This window comes from Phymastichus coffea, unplaced genomic scaffold (genome assembly GCF_024137745.1).
Source record: "Phymastichus coffea isolate CEN01 unplaced genomic scaffold, Cenicafe_Pcof_1.1 PCOF00171, whole genome shotgun sequence".
Lineage (NCBI taxonomy): Eukaryota > Metazoa > Arthropoda > Insecta > Hymenoptera > Eulophidae > Phymastichus > Phymastichus coffea.
In genome coordinates, this window is record NW_026706982.1 from 131,321 (window position 1) to 157,783 (window position 26,463).

The window sequence follows — 26,463 nt, forward strand, 5'->3', positions numbered from 1 at the left end:
ACGCATGACGGTAATAACTTGCTTCCTGCATAATATATTATGAAACCAGAGTTTGGGAAAGCGAATAAAAAAATTTTGAAAATACAGGATTCCTTTGTTTGTATCAACTTTTTCAAGAAATTTCTTGAAGAGTTGAAGAGTTGAAGATTGAAGAACAAATTTGAGTATAATAAAAAAAATTGTATGATTATTATGCCTCCTCGCTTGCAGAAGTTTATCTTTTCTGAAAGGTGTAGGGGCTGGGCGGTAGGGATTTATCTTTACAGAGGTTATTAGTGAATCGATGAAAGTCTGAATGAGGTAGAAGATATGATAAAGGAATGCCTTAGCCGCAAGCTTGTTTAGCAAGATCGTCTCATGTTTCATTGACAGGAATACCTTTATGATTTCGTATCCAGGCGAAGATCATTGTTGGTTATATTTTCATATATATATATATATAAGCAACCAATATATCTCCGGTACTAATTATCCATTCATGTTACAACTCAAAATTAATTTTGTACATTGTAGAAAGCTTTATTAGCAATACTTATATTACTATAATAATTCAAAAAAGTCTTAGTTTTTTAAATGTCCACATTTGCATAAAAAGTAATCACCTCTATCAATCACATCAGAACTGATCACACTTCATTAAATAGCTCTTTATTTAAATTTAATATAATTAGATCCAATATCAGTGTACTTGTGTTAAAGATATAGATACTATCGAATATGTATCTTGTGAATGTGAGAATTATTTCAAACAGCAAATAAAAATGCTGAGTGGTCTGCGAAAATATATTAAATATGTCACATTTTTATTTTCGCATATGAATGAAAACATAATCAACGTTTTATCAGATTTTATTTTAGAAATTAATATTTATATTTAACAACTATTATGGTTCGTTGGGATATATATATACTCGTATATATATATATATATATATATATATATATATATATATATATATATATATATGCGTAAAACTATTATACGTACAATGGAAATGTTTCACCTACTTTTATAGTATAAATTTTACGTTTATTTAAAATAAGTAACAAAACTATATCGAACAGTATGGCTTGAATTTGCATTTTTTTCGCGCCTGTCTTTGGCGCTAATAGTGTTGTGGCCTTATTTTTTGTATAACATAAAAAGGTGTGGTACCTTCATACCAACACATCATTCATATGTCATACGTTACATATTATTTAAAATATTTTTTATACGAATCAATCATTCAAGTTACATACGTTCCAGGCTTGAGCTTAATTATTATTAATTATTGCTTCATCATATAGATTATAAAAACAAAACATTAAATAAATTAAAACTTGAAAAACTTCAAATAACTACAACTGTCTAATAGTTCGAAGCTACTTTTAATTTGTTGTTTAAGAAATAAAATTTTAATGCATTATCGATCACTCTTGCATATGGAATTTTATAGATTCATTGTTTGCGCATTTCAAAGACTCAAAATATACGTTTTTTAGAAGCTAAAGCGCTCTTACCCCTTCATGAAACTTATTTTTATTTATAAAATAAAAAAGAAATTAGAAAAATAAAGCATTTAGAAATTTTGCTGAACAGATATAACAGAAAGAAATGATTTTTAAATTAATCTAAAAGGAATAATTTTATTTTACACAAATTGTAAAAAGTAGAAAATCGAAATAATCTTTATACCAATTTCGCAAAGATTATTGTCAATGCATTTATTTATTACAATACAATATATACAAGATACAGCTACTTTTGAAGCCGATGTATAAAAAAAAATCAATGATGTCATTGGCAGCATAAAGTAACAAATTATTAAACTCGATCGCTTTGAAAATGCGAAAGATAAGGCTATTTAATTGGCTTTTCTTTGTATTAATGTAACATGAATTTCAATTTTAATTTTAAAAAATGATTCGATTTGTTGTGCATTTTCTTTTAATTACAGATATTGCAATTATTAAATTAAACATCGTTATACTTTTATTCAACAACTACTAATGTGATACTTTGTGCCTCTTCATAAACACTTTTATACGCTAATACACAGCAAATGATAAAGATCACGATAGTTAGAATCATTATTTTATAAATATCAGTTTTTCAATGGCCATTTTTTAAAACTAAGTAAAATAAGAATAATTGACGGATGCTTTCGAAAAAACCGTAGGAAGCTGTAACAGTCAATAGCTTCAGTACCAATAGTTTTTTGGTACTTAAATGCATCGAAAGCGTCAGTTGTTAGGAATGATTGGGAATAACATTGATATTCCAATAACATTTTTAACATAATTTCGATTATTAATGCCAAAATTATACTAATATGATCACAAATAAATTCACATGATCACAATTTCTACATTTGAATTTCTGAATTAAAAAAATAATATCTGGTAAAAAACATTAATTAGATTATATGAATATTATATACGACTTTCTCGTTTGTATGATCATATGTTTTCATGTTGAATATTCTGAGTTTTAAAAATTTTACTGTGCTTTGGTACGGCACCAACTGATGAAGTAAAACTGATAATGGCTGTATACTGATGATGATTTTTAGACAATCATTTTCAATATGTATTATGTTCAGTAAAAAGTTTCGTAAGAAATGGTACTTTACATTGACGCAATGTAATTAACATTTTATGCATTTGTATTACGTATTTACTATGTATCAATCATGCAAATAATTTATCATTTTATCCAATACAGATTCTTATTCGCATCTCTCATTCATACTTATAAAAAGAATAAGAACAAATTATTAATTCTAAAAGAAAATGTTCATTGCATTGCAACTCATTTGCACAATATAACATTTTTTTGTTTTGATAACAGAGTTGAAAGAAATTTCGAACACAGACTTAAGTTATAATTGACCTAAAATTAATTAAATTTACATTCGCCACAATTATTAACAATAATTTGAAAGGAATAAGGGGCAAGCTTTGTGAAAAAATATTATTGAAGAAACTTACATATTTTCATCTCATTGAAAAACTTCAAATATTCAGAAGTCGACTTATTTTTTTTTAACGAGCAATTATATTGTTTTCTTATCCCTTTAAATTTCATTTTGAATAATTTTATAATAATTTGTAATCGTTTATCGAGCTATACCAATTTTGTATGCTATGCTCGGAAATCGTCTGCTACGTTGGCCCAGCAAATAATGCCGTCAAACCCGCTTCGGTGGCGTTATTTGAGATCTCGTCAATACGGACAACTTGTTTGTTTGCCACTTGCAACCGCGGTAAATTATCGATTTTTATTTCTTTTCGAAACAATTGACCAATACTTCTGCCAATAAGCTGTTGAAAAAATAAAATTATAAACTTATTTGCCTTATATTCAAATGTATAGATAACGGTTATGAAAAAGGCTTTGAACTTTCAAGACATTCATGAAATAAAATTAATAAACAAAATTGAGATATTTTTTTTTTTTTTGTTTTTCAAGTGAAAGTAACCGCTGATTTACATTTAATATTTGCATTAAAATTCTTAAACAAAAAATTTTTATTTTTACAGTAATATTTTATATAGAAGTAAATTTCTTACCTGATTAGTTATTTTCTTAAACAGATCTTTCTTGCCTTTCTCAACTTTATTTCCTTTAGAGCTGACAACCGACATTTTTTCGTCGAAACGTTGCAAGTCAGCTGGATTAACACCAGGTATCTGTTGCATTACTTCAACAATGTTGGGGAATTTGGGTCTTAGAACCTCATAAACCTGAGCCCCAAGAGTAATGAGCGAGCCTTGGTTAGCATCATGTTGACCATGGAGTTGAAGACCTTGAAGAATGGCTACCATTATGTGTGATACCATAGCTGGAGTCAAACTTCCATCCGATGCCAGGGCTCGTACTACTGGACTTGTAAGCATTGTTGCCTTTAGACTGGCGTTCGAGTCGTTCCACGACAGAGCGCTAAAGTCAAAGATTCGGGTATTTGGATTTTATACTTATTAGAAATCAATCTAAATACAAATATTTCTTAAACTTATCACTTACCCAAGTATGCAAAGTACAACACTATGACAAGTCGATGGATGCCTAAGTATAAAAGCTCCAAGCTCGCTGACGATTTCAGCAACAATGCTGTTACTTCCACGAGGTGATGGTGTATCAACAGCCATGCCACTGCCATCCTGATCCATGGAATCGGGTGGTGCAGCGTCAGTCGCTGCACCGCCGACTAGAGCTACTTTCAATACATCAACGAATTCACGCGTAAGATTCCGGTTGAGCATGTCGTCAATCACCTCCTGAGACTCTGTATTCTCTTCGTCGAGGCCGCCGGATTCGTACAATCGGGTCATATATTGCCACTTGGCACTGAGTCTTTGACACACTAGAATATAATATATAATATGATTCACAATTTTTAGATATCACAATTAAAATTGAAATATAAAGCACAAAAGTGTTCTCAAACATTTTATTGTAGATATGATATTAAAATATTTGGCTCAAGTAAGCATACATTGAAAAATGATAGTTTACAGTATGTAGGTATACGAGTATTTTTTGTTCTAGATTGATACTCACTGTGTGTTGATACATGCGCTAACACAGGAACAAGAACCGATTCGTAAAACGTTGGTGGACACCAGTATATAAAAGGCTTCATAAAAACGCGGATAATGGGACGTAGTCTATGATCTGGAATTACCTGAAAAAAGACACATCAACCTGCTGATACTGGACAAAAGATTAGAAATTTTTACTTCTAAAATATCGATTAACTTACTTCCATGTTAGAGAAAACTGAATTCAACAGGGCAGCTTCCAATCCCGGCAATTGATAAAAGTCGCGTCCAATAGTGGTGCAAATGCTTCCGAGCATATGATAGCAGTTATCATGCATATTCGTAAGGAAGCTCTGCATTTTGGACAGTGGAGCAGACTGTTGTTCAACTTCTATAGCATTATCGTTGTTATTCGACGAGTTTAATCCCAAAAGACATGCTTTTTCTGATTCTATCATGTCGTGAGCTTTTTTGTAACTCTGTAAAAAAATCGCCGATTAAAGACTTTCTTTTTCTTCAATAAATCAACAGCTCGAAAGATTTTATATGAATGGAAAAATCACCTCAGATAAATGCCGCAATGCTTCAGGCGTGAAAAGTGCGTTCATCGAGCGAATAAGACCAAATAGTGTCGGCAGTACTGGTACTATATGAGGAGTTGCAGGATTTCTATAGATAGGATTTCCACTTTCACTGAGAGCAATGACAAAACCACCTCGAGCTGCACGATCTGGATCTTCTGGAACGGAACAGCGTTTTACAACTCCCAATACCGTGTGAATACAAAACATTAAGTCTGCACGATTAGCTCCTATTGGATCATCTAACACATTATCTACTGCAGTTCGGTCCAATCCGACAAAACGCATTAGCTCGACAGGACCTTTGAAAGCTTCTGCGCCTATTGCGATAAACCGCGTTGAGGTATCGCCTATCACCTGTTAAATAATCGTGAAATCATAAGGCTTTGCAACAATTATTCAATTGCAAAACTAGTTTGTTCAAATTTGAAATCAGAACATCTTACCTCTGCAACAAAGTTACTCTGTCTCTGATAATCACAGAAGTGATTGGATATAAGTATGAGAGCTTCATAAAGTGTGAGACATTCCATTCTGGACACCTGACTGGCCAAACCTCTGACAGTCGAATGAATCTGATCGAACACAGGTAGCAGTATCAATGGATATTTAAGCCCGATCTTCACCATAAGACTTGCCGCGTGCCGTCTAACATTCTTCGTAGCTTTAGACCTGTTCTCTTTGGATTCGCCAGGTCCATTAAAAACCAAAGCTGCAAAGATCTTTTCAAGTACTCTCGGCAGTATTGCAACGCCAGGCATTGCCATCGAGCCAGTCGACATAGATAAAAACACAAAGAGAGCGCTGATGCTGGACAGTAAAGTGGAAAGTAGCCAAGCATCGTGGGGAGAGTAGCTTAAACAAAGTTCCAGAAGTTGCAGACCCTGTTGAACACTTGGTCGTTCACTCACAAGAAGGATCCGCGACACAATGCAGTCAAGTGCCGAGGCTAAGGCTTCCCACTCAAGATACTCTGGGTCGTTTGGGTCACTCTTGTATGCTAGATTTTCCATACCCTTTCGAATTTTTGCTGTCAACCATTGTTGCACGTAGGCAAATGTTACTAATGGAGCGACCATCGTTGCATGTCTGAAACCTTCAAGCAAGTCCATTCGCAGCCGATGGAAAAACACGTTAAATTCTTCTTCCGTGTCGTAATCCGCAAAGTATGAAGCCATACCGTTTGCGTGGCGTTTGTTTGGGAATGGTATCTGTGGATTGTAATTTATTTGAATTACAATCGATTGATTAATTTTTCTAAAATGAAAGATCAATAAATTACCTTCACAAGTTTTGGTCCAGTATTCTCAACGTACTTTGGCACATAAGTCAATAAAAGCGTATCAGTTTTTATGTGCTCATGTTTAAATAATAAAACCCAAATTGCATTAGACATCTGAACGAGTGTGAAACTGGAGTGCATTGTAAAGATGAGTACTGTGTCTAAAAATATATTAAAGTGTGCTGGACGAGCCTTCATTGCGTCATCTTTAGTCCAAAGAGAACAAAGTTGCATAGCCATTCCTTTAAAAGTTACAATTCATAATTAACTGACAAACAAAAAATTAACAAATGAATTAACATAAAGTGATTTTTACCATTCAAAACTTGAATTAGCTTCTTCAAAAACAAATAGTGATTCTCCTGCACATCACCAGGTCCAGAAGGTGGTGCAGCTGTTGCTGCAGCATACATACACCTTAATGCGGATTCCGTGTAAAGAATCATCAGCTGTTTCCGGTCTTCGATCTTTCCTTTCCTATTCACAACTTGCAATAGACATTCGGCTGCTGCATAACGGAATGTTGGATTGCCCAGAAATAGACAGAGAATTTGTAACAGTCGTCCTTCATCAGCCATTATGTGACCAATAAAAACCCATTCCACAAAGCCAGAGAATGTGAGAAGAACCACCTGTAAATTTTTAAAATAATTAATTTATGTTCAATGTGAACATTGAGAGGTTAATAGTTTTCTATCACATACCTGAACTACTCGACTGTGAGCAGCAGCTTGAATCACTCTGCCAGCAGATGTATTCTTTTGAAATTCTGCAAAATGCTGTTCCATCAGTCTCAAGAAAAAGGCAAAAATTTCTGTCATATTTGTGGTCAGTGCTTGGTAAATGTCCTTTTTCCTTTGATTAGATTCCAATGTCTCTAAAATGGCAACATCTTCCACCAGTCTTAAGAAAACCAAAAGTACAAGCTCCGTTTGACTCTCTCCTCTGAGGCACACCTGATTCAGTTCGCCAAGCAATGTGGGCCATTGCTGTGGCCACTCCCTTTTGACCATTTCAACAATGATACGAGCCAAGGCATCTTTGATATGGCTTTCTTCTTGAGTGAGTGGTTCTATACCTTCCTCTAGCAATCTCATGGCATTTTCTTTGATAAATATTTTTTCAGTCTGCGACAGATGTGTCCAACGGTATTTGATACAATGTTCCATTAGCTGAAGTCCAAAATGCCTAACAATGGAATTTCTGCCTGGTGATCTTTGTGCAAGAAACAGTCCACATTGAGCACATAATGGAGATGATTCTTTGAAGCGTTCACAGGCATTGTAGACCTCCAGACGCTGCTGCTGTGAGATGTTTGGCGACATTGTCATCTCCACCCAGCGAGCAAGTTCTGATGACATCTGAGCGACATCAACATCCCTGCCTACTCCAAACTCCATTTTTGTGGATTATTCTAAAAACACAAAGTATAGAATTTTTCAGATAAAATGACTTATTTTCTTCAATTATTACATCATTGACAATATTTCAAATATTAGTAAATTTTTAGAATAATGTTTCACTGGTTTTAATAGTTTTTAAGAATGCGAGCACATAATTTCATAAATTGGAATTATCTGTGAAAATGGTAGAATACATAAAAATACAGGTCCAATGTACAGCTAAGCTTATTGCAAGTGATGTAACGAATACCAGTTTCTTTGTCACAATGTTTCTTTGAGTAAAATCAATTTTCTACATTTCTTTTAAACAATTATTATTTTTATTATGATATAGAATCACTATTGTCTAATTTTCACTCATAATAACAACGAGTAATCCTCATTGTAAACAAAACATATTGATTATAGGAACGGCAGTGTGAAAATTGCACAGAGTGTCAATCGTTCGTTTGTTTTTGAAGTAAGTACAAACTCAAGCATCATCGCACAAACAAAATAATAACACAATCAACCCAGTTCAATTGCAAAATTAAACAAACATTCAATGAATTAACCCTTGCGAGTGTTGGACATTCATCGACACATGAACCGCTAAGCTTGCTTGCTCACACCAATCAAAAAACCAAATCAATAAAGACAATCGGCTGTTGAATCTAGGGTACAAATCGTTGTCGAAGAGAGACCTGTTCGATTCCCCAGAGTAAGCATCACCGACGCGATGCCTCGGCGGGAGTCATCTCTATCTCTATCTCTCTCACACATTCTCTCGCCAGTAAAACACGAGGAGAGAAAAAGAGGCGGAAAGCGGAAGAGACACACGAGGTATTGCAAGATGCACGTGCCACTAGCGAATTTTTAATTTCATTACCATTTCGAGTTTTCACGAATGTAACGTACAATACCGAAAAAAAAGGGCGAACCGTCACGAGGAAAAGGTTATGTTGCGCTGTAGGGTAAGGAAAATAAGCCGAATTAAATACCAGAGTTTGCAGCGTCCGTGGCTCGCCTCTTCCTCGTGTCGGCGGTGTGCTGCTGCTTGAATGTTTGCTTGCTACCTTGCTACACATCCCTCCCCATACTTGGGCGCCTATATAATCTATATACGTTCGTCGCCGCCGCCGCTCGGGCAAATTCGTGCCACGAGAGTCGCCACTCACGCCACGCAGAGACAGTTGAAAATTGAAGATAAAACGGCAGGATTTACAAAACAAACTCCCAAATTTACATCGCGTCTTTTTAAAAAAGTAAAATCAAGCGTCAATTTCTTTGTATACCATGCCTTGAGAATAAAAAGCTTGACGCCAATCATCTGCACACCCTCTTCTGAATTGGATTAGAAATATACGGTATGAACAATATTTAAACAATTAACACAGATTTTAAAGCAAAAGTTACAACAGGCATGTGCTGAACCTCGCATATTGATATATCGACGCGATTATTTAAAAATGGAACTTTTCTGCAGAACTCATGTACTGAAAAATAAATTCAAGGACTGACATCTCGTTGATTATATATAAAAAATAAATTGAACGGATGATGCCACAACACACCACGGATGGAAAGCCGTCGGCTTCGAACCAATACTTATGCAGACACTATTGTTCGTGTTAACTGCTGGACAAGATGATGTTTGTACACAAGCTCATTAGTGTTTTGAAAGGGAAGATTTTTTTTACAGTTATTGAACGGTACTTATCACGTAGAAAAGAGAAAATAATTGTTTGTAAATTATTCGGGCAAATCTCGAAGGTTTTGCGGATATATTCGCAGTTTAGATAGAAGAATTTTGCAGATAGTTTGACTTTGAGGTTTTCATCGGCAAAGTCAAGTTCACAAGGAAATTGACGTTTAGAGCTGGCTTAGCGTTGGTACAACTTGATTTGGTTTTTAACACGAGAATGAGATATATAGCAAGTTCTCAAGTACTGCGAACCTTCTGTACTCTTCGACAATTGTGGGCATTGTTTTAAATATCGATTAATTACAATCATTCGAAGAGTTCGCCGGTCTTACAATGACGAATAAGTGTGTGGATGAGCGGGAAGAAAGTCTTCAAAATGGTGCACTTCACCGATAGCATTTCGATTATTTGATTAGGGAAAATGCAACTTCTAAGAATCAATTAGGATTGTGACTGAGATTAATCATAGTTAAAGTATATTAAAAAGTACAGTTGACAAATATTTAAGAATATATAATGGAATATACGTCGTTTAATCACTACGTACTAGAATAAATAAAAAAGAAATGAAGATTGCATGACGTGCAAGTCTTACCTAAAAACTCGTAGATTAGTGGAGAGAGAGAAGTTGATCCGTACTTCACACTTTTACGGAAAAAACTGAATTCCTTTTCCACGTTCGACAAGCTAGAAAACGTGTGGAATAGCTGCTCCCCACTGTTTTGGACCCTCGAGATAGGCCAATCAAAAGTGCGGAAGTGCAAAAGGGCAAAAGTCGCATGACGGACTCCCCCACTCTTTCTCTCTCCGCTATTTAGGAGTGCCTTCGTCGATGGAGGGGCTGTTTAACACGCTTGCGAGGAATTGAAAATACATATTGCCGGGTGCATCCCTTGCTGATTATGTACTATACTTCAGTGCACTTGGAACAGTTTTAGACTTTCAGTATAATAAGTAAGTGAGGCACACTGACGTACGGCAATAGAAGAAAATATGTATAACGAAAGGTTGAACGAAAGGCAAAGGCGCGCATAATTTTAGCGCAGCTGTAGTCATTTATTAATTTGTCAGTTCATTGATTTGTGTTATAGTACATTACGATACAAGTGCGGGAAAGTAGATTCTTGTCTCGTGTACCTTTCCACCCTCGCGAGACAATAATCTACTTTCCCGCACTTGTATCGTAATGTACTATACTCTGCCGACGCGTTATTCAGCTCTCTGTCTCTCTTGTGCTTGGATACAGCTGTTTTTGAAAAGTAATTAGCAAATGTTAATCAATGATTCAGTTAAAAAATGCGTTACATATTCAAAACTGATTTATCAAACCACAATGATTTTACGACATTATCATAAGTATTGCAATGAAATCAAAGGAGTGAAATTTCTCCTTTTAACACTCTAGCACGCAGACACGTCTACAAAAAGTGATTTAAAATATAACGATGCATAATGACGTATTTTATAAAAACCGTTCTTACACGAGAGCATAAGTTCAATGAAATGTATTATTTATACTTATATATATTTTTTAAAAGCGTTTTTCAGCGAGCTTGCAGCAAAATCGTACTTTCCGCACGGTTTGTTGCAAAGATGATCCATTTAAGGACCCATTGTAAACAATTTTGTAAGCTATGAATATATGATTAATTTTTTGACAAAGTCATCAGTTGGCGTTTTCTTTGACTGTCGGTACTGAAATGAGCGCAACTGAAAATTTGAAATCCAAACCGATTTGACTGCGCGATGAAAGAACATAACTTTGATTTTTTGTGATAGTCTGGACCTGATAGGTGCCGCGCCGTCACTAGAGAAATTGTTTATTGTACAAACACGTCGTACCTAGCACAATTCAAACACGGCAATGCGTCGGCCGATTATTCATTCCAGCTAAATCACAAGAATCCCATTTCGGGCCACGCGTCGTTGCCGACTTTCCTCCTCCTTGATCACCTCCCCCCGCTGTAATTTTCTCTGAAATTTCTGAATATAAGCCTTTCTCTCAAGGGCGTATCGTCGGCTTTGAAACATCGATCATCGCTCATTCTTCACATTTTCATCGTGTTTTTAACAATCGTTTCAGAAAAAAAACATCCAGATATGTCGTCGGAAATTTTTCCTACCTACGTATCATCACTAAGACAGAGAGGAATCGACATATTTTTGTGAATGGGCAAAGCTTAAGGTATATCGTCGGAATTAAGGACACTGCATTAACTTAAAAGCTGCGGTATGAATGTGCAGAAAAGTATTCGTGCAATTAGGCGACCGTCGGAATTTTTTCTTTATCGAGACTTGAATCGTTATCTCGACATCATCCGCACGAGACGCGTTCGTCGATAATCGACTCCGAAAGTGAGAATAAGAATTTTTCTCCGTTGGCTTGCAATCGTGTCGCGAGACTTTATACAAGCGAATGTTTCGCGTGTAACATCTCGAGTTGATTGAAATTGACGAAACATGCACGGAGTAACTGGCGATACCGTGACCCGACACACGCAGTTACTCCAAAAGAGTTATCCGTCTGCGATACCAGACTTGAAAAATGCGTCCTTCGTCGCGTTCAACGCCGGACTTTTCGCTTCGCGCTTCGCAGAGTACCCGCGACCATGCAAGTGTTTCAGTCGGAACCAGCAATTACGTAAGATCGAGAGCAGCAGACGTTGGTTCGGCATAAGTGACCTACGAGTGGGTGTCGGTGAGATGCAGGCGCTTTCGTCAAGCCGATCAGACCGCGAGTAAGTAGCGGATAACCAGAAACAGAGAGATTACTTGCACGGATCGCAACGTCGTCGGAGCGCCGAATTTCGGGTGCCGCCAGTACGATCGCATTGCGAAACGACGGCTCGTTAGAAATTGGCGCTACACGCGGGCGAAAGTCCAGATGCCACTGTCCGTGTCTAACGTTAATGTATACTAATCGCGCGCGGCTGCGAAGCTGATTGGCAAGACACTCGACTCTCCCCATGGTTGCGCGCGAGATGGACGCGCGTCGGATTCGACGCGAGCGCAGAAGCTCCGTTAGCCTCCGAGTGCGGCAGCGACGCGAGAGCGCACTCGAGTCACGCTCGTCTCCTTGTGAATCATAGCACAAGCGCGCGCGAAATCGAAGCCGAGCGCGACAGAGGAGACGAATCAAAGAGCGCGGAGATCGCGCGCGTCGGTGGTTTAAATCGGCGAGCCGGGAGAGGGAGACAATCAGATGTCCGTCGTGGCATCGCCGACATGGGCTTCCCACATGATTACGACCTTGGGGCGTGCGTGCGCGAGCTCGCATTCGATTCATCGATGAAAATTAAGAGACCGCCGCGATACAGCCAGCCGAACGTATATACGCAGGAGAGGCGACACGTCGCGCCAGTAGCGATCGGCGAGTCGTCCGCCGCGAGTCTCGACTGCTCTCGCGCGAAAACTCGCTCCTCTCTCTCTCTCTCTCTCTCTCTCTCTCTTTCTCACTCCGGCCGCCGCGGACTTGGACAGCTGGCTCTCGGCGGCGAGGGTGACGATGCCGCCCACGTAGCCGCGGGCGACGCTGCGCGCGTTTGCGACGAGTCGGAGAGTCTACGCAGCGTGCGCGTGCGTGGGGCTCGACTCGGCTCCCCGCGTAGATGACGTCAAAACGTAGTGGCTCTCGATCGGACGGCGCAGGTCAGGCGGCGGCGGCGGCGGCGGCGGCGGCGGCGGCGACGTCACGGCGACTGCTTCCGTGAATCGGATCCCTGCGCTCTCACTCGATAGGTAAGTCAGGCGTGCGACGGGCCCGCGCAGAACCAACAGTCCGAGAGACGTCGATCTCGCGGATTCGCTCATCGTGCGCCGCGGACGTTCGCCGACCGCCGAGCGGCATCTCCAGTCGCCTCGACTAAACCTCGGGTTGCGATCTTTTCAGGGACACGCGGGTGCGCGGTTGTTGCCTCTCGAGCGCTATGAGTCGTTGGCAAGATTCTGCTCAGCGAGGCCGGACGATGCGGCGCTCGGTGCTGCTGCTCGTCGGCGCCCTGAGCCTGGTCGGCACCGAGTCGGCGCTCGGCAAGCTGGAGCTGATCCAGGTACTCTTCCGCAACGGCGAGCGAACGCCCTACCCGGCCGAGTCGTACCCCCTGGACCCGTACGCCTTGGGCCGCCACTACACTTCGGCCGGCGGCCGGCTCACGGAGCAGGGCCGCTGGCGCGCGCACCGCCTGGGCCGCGCGCTCCGCCTGCACTACGAGGGCCAGCTGCCGCTGCCCGAGCGGCCCGAGGACGTCTACGCGTACAGCGCCGACGTGCCGTGTTGCCACGAGAGCATGAGCCACGTGCTGGAGGGGCTCTACGACGGCAACGAGCGGGCGGCGCGGCAGGTGCGCGTGCGGATGCTGCCCCGGGCGACCGACGTGCTGACGAACTCGCGGCAGTGCTCCCGGTTCCGCGCGGAGGCCGACCGGCTGCGCGGGAGCCCGGAGATGCAGAGGATGCTCGCCAAGTACGAGGGCCTGTACAGGTGAGCGAGCGCGGACGCGCCGGTCGGCCGGCCCACCCGCACCCAGCTCTCGCCCTCTCGCTCTCTCGCGCAGGTACCTGCGGGACAACACCGGCCTGAGCCTCGACGGCCCCAGAGTGGACGAGAGCCTCTACGAGCTGTACGGCCTGCTGGAGGCGCAGATGAGCGTGAACCTGACGCTGCCCGACTGGTGTTCCGAGGGCGTGTTCACCTTGCTGCAGGAGATCGCCTTCCTCCACCACGAGCTCGAGTCGCGCAACGACCGGCTGAAGAGGCTGAACGGCGGGCCGCTGCTGCGCCGCTTTCTCGACAGCGTGCGGCGCTCGGGCGCGCGCAACCGCGTGCACCTCTACGCGGCCGAGGCCCGCAACGTGGCCGCGTTGGCGCGCGCCATGAACAAGAGCTACCCGCGGTTGCCCGGCTTCGGCAGCGCCATCGTGCTCGAGAAGTGGCGGCATGAGCGCGGCGGCAACTTCGTCAGAATCGTCGTGTGGACGGGCAGCACCGAGAAGATGTTCGCGCTGCAGCTGCGCGACTGCGCCGAGATGTGCCCGCTCGACGAGTTCGCTCGGAGGGTCAAGTCGGTCCTGCCGACCGACGACGACGCCCGGTGTCTGCTCGACGACCTGAGGACCCGGCCGTGAGCGCGCGCTCGCCGAGGGCACCTCAGCTTTATTCATGCGCTGTAACGCGAATGCGATGTTCGATGATTCGTAGCTTCAAGGCTCTCGCGTAGTTCTGTACATCGAGCGCCGTAACGTTTGGTTTTATCGCAACAATACGAATAAATTTCAATTGTTGGAACGTATTTTCCTTGATCATTGCGTACTTTGGCGCCAGAATACGACCGCGCGTAAGAACTTTCGCTGTAGGTTTCCAAGAGTACCATCGAAGCGAATGACTCAGACGTACGGACGGACTGTCGGCTATTAAATTCGATCGCCTGCTGCTGATTGCAAACGTAATAGCGGCTAATATGCTTAACACCAATACCAAGATGCTCGCCTATGAATTAATGCTCGTGCGACGTTCCGGCGAGTCTTTTTTTAGCATTCGCTGCTTATTACTCGGCCGAGCTGATCGACGGAACGAAAAATAACGGAGTCAATTTTTCCTCCGTCGCTCCTCGTTTTTCCGTCGCGGTGCCTCGGTCGCACGAGGTAACGCGTTCGCCCAAGCAAGCCCAGACTGCAAGGGCTCGACCGTGGGGCTTAACCGAATTCAAGACTGCGAAGCGAACGCCAGTCGCCGCGTACAACGCGAGCACGACTCCGGGGCCGGAGCGCCCGCGAGGATCGTGTGCTCGGTCAAATCGCCCGATTATTTCGGAAGACGCGGTCGCCTCTCTTTCGAATCGCGCGCCGGTTCCAGAGCGATGCCCCCGCAATTTGGTTCAATTTTCATTGCCAGCATATCTTGACAAGGAATGATCGTTGCGAGGAACGCATGCCTCAAAGCTCATTTCCGCAGAGAACAATCTGTCGCGACGATCTTCACAGTCACGATCCAATTCTTTATTGATTGTACAGGGAATCATTGGCAAGCAATCAGCCATAGGACAGCGCACTATTCCAGCCTGCTGGCTCATCCGCGGTGTCCGCGATACGTCATATCAAATTGCCGTATACAACAGTGCGTCTCATCGCTAGCAATCGAGACAAGCCGTGACAAATAAATAAATACATACGAGCACGTTTTCATCATCATAATATTGTGAATCGATCGTCCGTATGAGGTATCCAGAAACGCTTCGCTTCGTTTAGCCGAGCACGATAACAATTGCGTCTACAGGGGGCCAAGTTGAGATTTTATCAGCGCAAACTAACAGGGTGCCATACGGCCTGAGCATCATACAAATATAAACCAAGCTGTTTCAAGCAGACTGTGCAACATTATTGCAGGGCGTCGACTCGCTAAAGTGGATAATCTGTAAAACGCTAGACGATATAATGCGTTTGCTCATATGATCATCGAGCCGCTGAAGAGTTTCAATAGATTACGAAACGAAGATTTTCTTTTCTAAAATCGTAACTCGAATAGTCTGTCATCGTAGCGTGTACCCGTAAAACTGTAAGTAAACACGTCAAATAGCCAATTACGTTTGCCATATGAATGGAATAGCTTATATTCCGATGTTTTGTTATTTTGTTTCTACCGGCTTTATATTGTCTGAATTATAATTTCGGAGTCTAATAATAATATGATGCTGGCAGTAAGAAATAGATTCGATTTATCCATAATGTTCAAATGGAAATACTGCGATAATAATAATTACGATAAGTCCGTTTCTCTTACCGTACGCCAATGATCGTATATCTAAAGTCCCAAAATAAGCAAGAAAACACACTATATATTGCACGACAGCTACTACTATCTTTTGCAATTCACTGTACCCGTTATCTTTTGCTGATCTGTGCCTATGGTAAAATAAAGTTTGATATTTTACCAAATATTAATTGACCTAAATAAAATAGTCGATGAATTCACTATGGAATTCGTTCTCGACCTACATCCTTCGATAGACACCGCCACGATCAGAAGTTTTATTTTAAAACGACATGATAATAGGAATGCGAAAGGACACGAAATGTAACAACTATTCACAAAGAACGCTTTCACGTGTGACCAATGCTGGTTGTCATTAGATCTTAACATATAACGATCTTTATGGGATAAGGGGGGGGGCTTTACAAATAATTAGATTTGTAATTATTGTATAAAGTATAGTAGCTGAGCAGTGCAGACGTGTACTGATAAAACTTTCTTATCATCATAGGCTTCCGTGTCTTCTTAATGAAAGTAAAATACTCTGCAGCATTGCCATTCTTGACGTATCCGTGACGAAAAATACTTTTTATTTGATATTAACACCGAATATCTAGTTATTATTGTTATTATGAGTGAGGATATGTTCGTATTTAATAATTCGGTAATGTGATACATAATAATATGTTGAGATCTTTAATTCACCTTACAAATGAGTGAATACGATCTCTTTTTTATTTTATTATTGAAAGAAGTACAGAATAAAATGTAAACCGTTCAAATGAAAAACAATTTTTATTAAATTATTTTTTTTATTTATTTTTTTTAAGTGAATCGAGATAAATTATTTGAATGTACAACTTATTATAAACGACTAAATCCAATTCCTTCATGTAGACGTTATAACAAACATAACAACAGATAATATCTAATGATATACTTAAAACAAATACAAATATAACCTACTCGTAAACTATTCCATCTTTTCGATCAAAATCAAGTATGACTTTTTTAATTGATTAATAATAAACATATAAAATAGGCATCGCGAACTTTCAATTTCGCCCATATTAAAATTTGACACTCTTAACTTCTTAATGTCAATCTTTTTTTCTCTGACAAAATTTTGCTTTACAGTTTCCAAAGTTGACTGTAATTTAGAGTTTTATATAATAACATAATAAATAAATGCACTGTTAATAATAATCAGAGATATGTAGCCCGAATGTTTTATCATTAATTTTTAGACACGCGTACGCTGTATTGAATCTTTCTCCCACACGTAATTCATTAAATCTTTGAGAAATCCATATGAGAATTTACTTTATATTTCTTATTGACGAGAGGAATCGTCTCCTTTTTACGTTTATATTTATATGTACACTGACGTATTTTATAATATGCATATATATAAATTTTCCTCGCTTTCCAATGATCATCCTTCAAAAATTCAATATATAACAATATTAGATTACAATAAATATATCATACGAGTAAACTGACTCGACTACTGTTACATAGCTATGTTGCCAATAAAACAAACACTACATACAATTGCTTTTCTTTGTCTTTTTTCTGAAAATTGAGTAATTTCTTCTAAATTTTGCACGAACTGCAGACACATCAAACCATCAATATTTCATGATGAAATATAATTTTACAGTCTTCTTTTACAACTTTTTTTTCAGAATATCATCAAATATTATCTTTTCTTATTTAAAATTTTATTCAATCGTGATTCGACTTTTTTTATTTCAAAATTAGTTGATTATCGTTGGATACTCTGAAGATTCAACAATGGACTTAAGAAAAGTATAGTTCCGGAAACATTAAAACAAACTTCAAAGTCTCGACGTGTATTAATTAAATGACTGAATCACGTGAATCTCGGCTCTCTAAATATCATGATTATTATTATTATAATTAGCGTCTCTCATTAAAAAACATTCTTAGTTAAATTATAAAACAAACGTATTCATCGCTAGATAGTTTTTCTAAACTCACAGTTGTGAGATATTATAAGGAAAATTTACCATCAAAAAATAACGTTCGACTTTAAAAATGCAACATAGCGAAATGCCCAAAAGAAGAGCTAACAATGTTATTCCTTTACTGAGAGATTCACACGGTAAAAGATTTACAATGAATTGTAAACAGAGTCACGAGATTTGTTTTTTTTTCTTTCTGTTATTTTCATTTTTAATTAATGCGACATTCCAGTTCGCTATAACGCTTCGATAATATAATATAAAACATCATCGACATGACATTCATCTCGTACAAAAGCTAATAAACATTTCTGTCATGATATATACAAAGTATCAGCACCACGGAAGACAGTGTTACAATTGGTTAAATCAAAAGTTACAATTGGTTTCTTCATTTTTTTACAAAGACTTCATGAACAAATGAACACTTGCTCAGCTAGCAAATCATTGAAAAACTTTTATTTGAAAAAAATTACTCTAAATCTTTGTATGTCAAAAGACATCATACAATATAAGATTCTTTTAATAGTACCATGTACTATTTTTTGCTTGCTGTTGTTCATCGCTCTCGAGTCTTTATTAAATTAACGCTAAAAGGACGAAATCATTCGTCAGTAAAATCAATAAACCATCATTAACAAAAATCTAGCTGCTTTAAACGAGCTAGTGGCGTTATTATTTTCATTATAATACATAATCGGTAAAGTAGCACGTTACCAATTATTACACTTATATTCTTTTATTTTGGAGTTACGACGATTTTTACAATTGAATACAAGACACTTACGTGAACGCGAGGCTCATTGAAAGCGCATATATATTAAAGTTGTGTACTTATATTTATAAATTATGTGTTCACCGTGTTTCACTCTGTCTTCCCCTTATCAATTGCTATTGTAATTTCATTTCAGACAATTTTTATTTACAAAAATACGGTATTTATTTCAAATCGAAATTCTCCCACCTCTTTTTTTTACTGAGAATGAGCAGTCAACGAGGCTTAATAAGGCGTGATTTATCACAATCGAACGAGTATCCATTTATGTTGAATCAAGGCGTTTACAATATATGCGTGTGTGTATTTGTGTGTCTTGTGTGTGTAAATTTAAGCAATAACATTTTTTGGCCATTTAGTTTTGTTTTATTGACGCATTAGTTAGTAGATTGAAAATTTGATGCTATCAGAGAGTATATGGTACATATTAGTGGCATTTTTTTTACAAAACTTTATTATCACAGCGGTCACTTTGAGCAACCATATCAGACGCTTTCAAGTTAACAATCGACAAACTTCTTTACTGTTAATATCAGTCCTTAGTTTAGGATTCATTTCTGAAGGCTTGCATACCTGATTCACGTCTGACTCGAATCAATGTAAATTTGCCTTTAATTAAATAAATATTAGTATAACCAAGTACCGTGCTTACAGTTATTTTCAACTAACCCAAATACATGACAATAAATATTTAATATCTTATTTGTTTTAATTGATGCTTGAATATTAATTTTTCAAGTAAATAGGCGTTTTATAAAGAACTACTTTATAGTAAGTTAAGGAACTTTTTTTCAAATCTTTTTATCGTAATTGTTAAAACTTGAAGTCTTTATTAACTTCATTATTATAATATTTAAAATGCATTACCTATTTGATGTACGTAGAATCAATTTACTATTCATATATATTCTGCAGATGAATATGTATTAAAAAAAATCTTAAAATATTTGCTTAACTTTCAAAGAGTTTTTTTTGTAAAAATAAATATTATCAGAATGTGTCTTTAATTTTTGTCTACCTACTATTTAGAGTTCTTATTTAGAATTTGCATTAATCGACAATTAAAAAGCTCATTCTCCGTTGGCATTCAAATTTTCAATCTACTTGCATCATCTCTCCCATACGTAAAATCTAACAATAAACCGTCTCCCATTCGAGACTGGTAACATTCACCTTTACATTAATCTCCCTATCTATATATACCTAGCACGTCGACTCAACTTCTTTTACCCTTTAGCAGAAATACGTTCATATCATCTTTGCCTTTGACGTAGACTTGACCACGAGGCTCGTAATTGTACCTCAGTGAAACGACGTCCAGGCAGTTACTGGCAAATTGAATTTCACCAGCTACGCCAGTGGAATCCATTCGTGAGGCGATATTTACTGCGTCGCCCCAGATATCGTAGTACAATTTGGTTGCGCCGATTACACCTGCAGTAACATCACCGTAATTAAACCCTACACGAAGTATCAATTTGAAGCCTAGAAGATCGTTGTTGAAATCGTAAATAACTTTGTGCATGGCTTCGGCGAATTCCAATAGCTGATACAAATGCGTGTACTTGTGCTCACTCTGTAGCCTCACCTGAAAATAAAAAAGTTCAAGTTTATAGAAGAAATAAAATAGATTAATCGTTAGTGTTGGATGTTTATTGATAATTAATTAATTACCTGAGGATTCAAACCACTAGCTGCCATAAAAGTACTACCAATCGTTTTGATCTTCTCAACGTTTGAATATTCTTTCTTTTCAAGTAACTCATCGAAATCTCCAATCAACTCGTTTAACACTCTCAGATACTCTTTGCCTCCGAGATACGACTCATCGTAGAGCTCATTAAAATTGACTATACTAGCAAAAATAATGCCCACTTGCTTGTGATTCTGAGAATATTTGGCAGTGGTTTTTAACTGATCTGCGACGTACTTAGGTATAATGTTGTGCAACAGCCAATCTGCCTGATTCTTCATCGACTGTACGCGACTTTTATCTCGAGCTGCCACTGCGTTACCGTGGAAACTCAATCTATAACTGATTTCAAATTCTCGGTTTAAAAACCAGACGAGAAGTAGAAGAAGACCAAGATCGAAATAAATCTCTGAATCATAGAGTCGTTTATTATACTCATAAGCTCCTTCGCTTTTTGTTGGTGTTTCTATTGCGTTCATGACACTGGATGACTGATCTGGTCGTAATAAATTGTCGATCGGATTTTCAGATGATAAAGGAGAGATTGGATGTATTGGACGACCTATTGACGAGTTGATTCCTACGATACGGTACATTTATTATAAATTTACAAATAAATCGACGTAAAATTTAAAAAAGTTTTACCAAAGTTGTTGTTAAGTTCTTTTGACGAATCTGATTGTAACGTAACGATATTCTGTCTGTATACATGACTAATGACAAGATAAACGAAAATTATCCCAGTGAGAGTTGCTAGAAAATTCTTCATCCAGCAATTAAGTTGCGTAAAGTTACAAAAGTGCACGAGAGCAACGATCACTAAGTAGCTGTAGTAGTACTCGAAATGCCCTAAACTAATGTTATTGCAGGTGAAATTCATTAAAATTGAAACGATTGGCAGGCCGACCAGGATGGCACCGCACACGTGCCATGGATACCATTTGGCAAAGAACTTGAAGATTTTGTGAGCGAATGTTAGACTAAATAAATAAATAAATAATAAACTTGAAAAAAGATTTAAAAAAAATTTTTCTTTCTGAAGAAAAGTATACTCACCCTGGATTTAACAACTGTCGTATACACAGTGTGACCGCGAAAATCTGAATGAGAGCAGCGAGGCCGAAGAATATATGATACTGCAATGTTGGCTTGCAGAGTAGAAACAGCGATATCGCGATAGCCGTATAAACGAGGGCCGAGATTAAGATATCAAAGTACGTGTTGAAACGCGACGTCGCAAGTGTTGGTGGATTACCACCGATACCTTCAGAGGCCTTGTGTGCATTTTCACGATATTCCTTTTCCATCTCTTTGTTTTTAAAAAATAGTGTGACACTGGATAATGGTGGTTTAACGAAATACGAGCTTTGTGATGTTACGTTGTCCTGTACACATCTGTAAGATAACAATTTTTGCATAAATAATTATACTATTTAGATAATAGAATAAAACTAAGTAATTTACCTGATCAATTGTAAATCAGATTGCTTTCGAAGCTTATGAAAACAGGCGCCAAATGTATCGGTAACGGCCGGTGGAAATGGATAAGGTGGAACAGATGACGACGGATCATGAGTGGAATTCAGTGTCGAGCTAGACGTATAATAACCGCTTACTCTTGGTCCCAACAAATCACCTTGGGTCATCCCATTCATCAGGAATAGCTAATTAGAAGTAGATCAATTTAATTAGAAATCACGCGACGTACTATTAATATAATTGAGTTTTTAAATACCTGTTGCTGTATACTACTACGTCTACTGTTGCTGCGTATACCAGAGTCTTTTCTACTACATATCGAGGATGCATGACTCAGTGTATCCTGTCCAGGAAGTAATGGACTCGAAGGCATTGGATTCATATCTACTTCCAGAACATTGTTCACTGGGATTGGGAACTGTTGAGAAATAAAAAATATATTGTACATTTGAATAATTGAAAGCATTGAAAGCATCAAAAAGAAATATGCCTCACCTTTGGCGATCCATTATTCTTAGCAACAGGCGGCGTTGGCGCAAACGGCAATCCCAGATTTGCTTCAGCAATTATAATATTCCTTCTACTTTCTACTTCCAATGGTGACATCTCTTCGGTAGTCCTTTGTCTTTGTAAATACCTCCAAGGCCGAAGTTTCTTTTTCTTGCCGTAACTGGCAGTTGAACTAGGCGATTTACTTGAATCTTCAACCTCGTCCATGTTGTCGGCATCGTTGTCCGAATCGAGGATACTTGGCAACGAATTCGCTTTCATACGATAACTACTCGCATTCGTCACCATGTGTAGATAGTGCGGACGTACAGCTTTACCTTGACTACTACACGAGGCTAGACGATGACGGGCTTGAAGTATTGGTGAGACGTTCGTTGGCGCGTTTACGCTGTTCATTACTTGCGAGACGAAATCAGCTTTGCGAGTTTTTATAAAGTAGGTTTTCATACCTGAAAATTATTGGAAATTTCTTAAAAACCATTTTTTAATTGAAAATATTTTTAGTCAACATTATTGGGATTCCAAGCCCAGAAGCAAAGTTAATAAAAAAAAAGCAAAGTACAATTCCACACTTGACTTAATGTTTTTATTTTTGTTTTTATAAAACTGACATATTTCCATTCACTTACTTTATTAATTATGATTGAATGAGTTAGCAAATTTTTTGAATAAACAATTGTAGTAGCTCAATACAAATATTTGTTTCATATTAAGATCGAGAAAAAGCTAATCCAGCAATTTCTTTGGTATCGATAATGATCAATAAACAAATAGTTAAGCGAAAAAAACTGTACTCTAAAAAGATAACAAAAAGCTCCAACAGACATTAAGACATTATCGGCAATCTCTCAGTGTAATAAAACTACCGCAAGAATTCCCGCTGCTTGAATATTTTTACCCGCGCGCTACCGAAAAGCTTTAAACAAACAAAGATCTCTGATGAATCAGCAGCCGCAACAACAAAATCTCAAGGGGAATAAAAAAAAGCAATGTGTTACCATTAACAAGCTCGCCATCTTCGGTGAGATACTGATCATTGAGAAAGCTCAAAGTTTTTTCGCTCAAATGAACCCTACCAGGTTTACCAGTACTCTCAAGTTTGTTGGCAAGGGTGACATCGTTTGACCACACATCAAACTTAAATCTTTTTGTACCAACGATACCACATAGTACGGTACCGGTATGAACGCCAACTCGCATATTTACACCTTCACGGCGCTCGATGTCGAATTGCTTTATTGCCTCGATCATTGCTGTAAAAAACAAATAAATAAATAAAAAATAAAAGAGAACAGTTGTGTTTGCATCAGGATTGGAAAAAGAGAATTGGTGCGCTTGTGCAAAAACAAATATCATCTTATCGGCTTCACTGCGGTTTTTCAGTTTATGAAAATAATACTCTTGCTGATAATACCGTCGTTGAAACACAATATAAGAAGCTATATAATTGCTAAATCAAAGCTGAAATTTACGATCGGGAAAAAATTTGTACACTCACCCAAACCCATTTCCACGCAACACTTTGCATGATCAGGTCTTGGCTCAGGACATCCACTCACGCAATAGTAACAATCGCCAAGAGTTGAAATCTTCTCACAGCCGTGCTGCTCACATAAATCATCGAATCTCTCGAACAGATCATTCAATATTCCGACCAGTTCCTCAGCTGTCTTGTTACTACTCATCCTTGTAAAACCAACGATATCCGCAAACAATATACTAACGTCATCCATCGAGTGCATGTTAAAGGGTCTGAAGAGCGAACGAATGTCGGTATTATTAGACGGTATTGAACCTTTTTTCAGCGAGTCTTCGCGTTCTCTTTCTCTCTCGCTTTCCTCCATCAACCAATCAGCAACTTTAGGTGGCATTACAGAGTGTATCATCTTCTCTTTGAGCTGTTTCTCCATCTCAAGCTGCCTACGTACGAGTAAAGATTGACCAACTTTCATAAATGTACCTCGCATTCGTACAAAGGTCATTATCAGGATATGTACACCAATTAAGTGGATGCAAATCTGCATAAGAATTCTTATAATAAGAATCTTAGTATTTGTTACATCATCATAAATTATCGATAAAGAAGCTTCATAACTGGAGTTGAGGAGATTTGTTTCAGACTCGAGATTTGGCATTAATAATGGCAGAAATTCTTGTATAGTACTGTTGACGATACTACTTGTATTGTTTACAGCTCTTATCAGCCTTTGAAAAGTGATGTTCTGATTGAAAGAATGGACTGCTACACTTGGGGGTGGGACTACATCACTGAAATATTGTCTTGTACTTTCAGAACTGTATTTGTAAGCAGTGAAGAATTCAAATAGAAATGAGTAGAGCGAACATATCAGTACACAGAGATACAATGGCAATGGCAAGACTGTATATATCAGCAGTAAGATTTCTGAACATAATGCAAAATGTCCAACCTTTAAGGCAATATATATTTTTTGTCAATCTTTTGATTACAATACTATGTACAAGAAATAGATCATTTGTCTGACAATAGCTTTTTTTTAAACTTACCAATGTTAAGCCATCCTCATAAGGTGGCACTAAAACCAGAAACAATATCGATAGAAAACAAAGCATCAAGGCAACGCCCACTGATATAGGCAAGACAAAAGTTCTGTAATAGTCTGTGTAAGTGAGGTAAAGAATTGCTGCACATAATATGCTAACAGTGCCGAACATCATTACTATAGCTAACCAACAATCACTTTTATCTTCTATGCCAAGTATGACAAAGTAACCCAGCCATATTATTGATATCAAAAGTATGTAGGTGAGAGCATACCTGAAAAGACAATTTGCAGCATTTAAAATGAAGTAAAGGAGATGTATTTTTACGCTTTGAGCATATAGATGTTACATGAATTTTGTATTTTATTATGTACACATCAGAGGTTAGCAAAACTGTCAACTACTGTAGAGTTAATAAAGTACTTGAACAAATTTGCTTTTTACATAAGAAAGGTTTAAATTATAAATTAGAATCAATAACGCAATTATTATAACAATAACGTTACTGTTTTGCCTATTCAAAAGATATGCGAAAACAAAATTTCAATTACTTAATAAGCTATGAGTGTTTTAAAAGTCTTTCGAAATATAGAAAACAACAATAACAAGAATAAAAAAACTCACCTAAATCGTAGTCTGATCTGCGGAAAGGAGCTGCACTTGTACTGTCCTTCTAGAATTTCAGAGTCGAATTTCGGATTCCACCATGATCGGGGTGCAGCCCTTTCGAAGGGTACAGGTAAGCCAACCCCGCAGCATCCCAAACCTTGACCACTGTGCGCTAAGTAAGTTTGTATATAGGGCGCGAGTGAGATGTGAATCTCATCGTCAGGAACGACACTGCCATCGTCGTCGTCGCCGACGTTGTCCTTCGCGCCACCGTTGCCGCGTATGTAGCTGACCGAGGAGCCGCGTTTACGGCCCTCCTCCTCCTGACTCATCGCTAGCTCTCTTTAAACTCGATCAGCTGTAAAGCCATGGCTTAGACGTTGCTTTCCGAGCTGTCGAGTACGACATCGTCAGCCATCTCTTTCTCACTCTTTCTTTTTCTTTTTCGCTCCTCGCGACGACGGAACGGGCACTGCCAGACACTGCTGTCTGTGGGTAGGTAAGCTAAGGTACTAATGCAATGTTGCGCTGTGCGAAACGCGACGATGATATGATATGTTTTTTCCGCGGCGCGCTACACTCGCATCCGCGTAGCACGAGACACGACTGCCTGCCAATCGCGAGCATTGCTTACTCGTATCTCTCTTTCTCTCTCTGCGCGCAC

The 26,463-nt window shown here is 38.8% G+C and overlaps 3 protein-coding genes across 5 annotated transcripts; 1 reads left to right on the forward strand and 2 right to left on the reverse strand.

The window, feature by feature from the left end:
• Positions 1-1,734: 1,734 nt before the first annotated feature.
• LOC131673258 (exportin-5) lies at positions 1,735-8,898 on the reverse strand. Of its 2 annotated transcripts, none has more exons than XM_058951116.1 (11): positions 8,774-8,898; positions 7,095-7,804; positions 6,707-7,022; positions 6,391-6,632; positions 5,555-6,319; positions 5,091-5,465; positions 4,749-5,006; positions 4,547-4,670; positions 4,010-4,349; positions 3,556-3,925; positions 1,735-3,306 (listed from the first exon to the last, which is right to left on the reverse strand). In XM_058951116.1, the coding sequence occupies exons 2-11, from the start codon at positions 7,788-7,790 to the stop codon at positions 3,148-3,150; spliced, it is 3,645 nt and encodes a 1,214-aa protein (XP_058807099.1). In that variant the 5' UTR covers positions 7,791-7,804; positions 8,774-8,898; the 3' UTR covers positions 1,735-3,147. The 2 variants fall into 2 exon arrangements, with proteins under 2 accessions (XP_058807099.1, XP_058807100.1); XM_058951117.1 differs by lacking the exon at positions 8,774-8,898 and adding an exon at positions 8,477-8,521.
• A 3,925-nt stretch (positions 8,899-12,823) lies between these two features.
• On the forward strand, positions 12,824-14,765 carry LOC131673296 (venom acid phosphatase Acph-1-like). Of its 2 annotated transcripts, XM_058951190.1 has the most exons (3): positions 12,824-13,215; positions 13,367-13,957; positions 14,031-14,765. In XM_058951190.1, the coding sequence occupies exons 2-3, from the start codon at positions 13,404-13,406 to the stop codon at positions 14,599-14,601; spliced, it is 1,125 nt and encodes a 374-aa protein (XP_058807173.1). In that variant the 5' UTR covers positions 12,824-13,215; positions 13,367-13,403; the 3' UTR covers positions 14,602-14,765. The 2 variants fall into 2 exon arrangements, with proteins under 2 accessions (XP_058807173.1, XP_058807174.1); XM_058951191.1 differs by lacking the exon at positions 12,824-13,215 and having other exon boundaries at positions 13,229-13,957.
• Positions 14,766-14,907: 142 nt separating this feature from the next.
• LOC131673295 (adenylate cyclase type 9) lies at positions 14,908-26,377 on the reverse strand. Its single transcript, XM_058951189.1, has 11 exons — positions 25,815-26,377; positions 25,194-25,464; positions 24,166-25,096; positions 23,666-23,920; positions 22,653-23,116; positions 22,414-22,575; positions 22,143-22,342; positions 21,735-22,073; positions 21,324-21,658; positions 20,660-21,258; positions 14,908-20,573 (listed from the first exon to the last, which is right to left on the reverse strand). The coding sequence occupies exons 1-11, from the start codon at positions 26,129-26,131 to the stop codon at positions 20,202-20,204; spliced, it is 4,245 nt and encodes a 1,414-aa protein (XP_058807172.1). The 5' UTR covers positions 26,132-26,377; the 3' UTR covers positions 14,908-20,201.
• Positions 26,378-26,463: the final 86 nt, after the last annotated feature.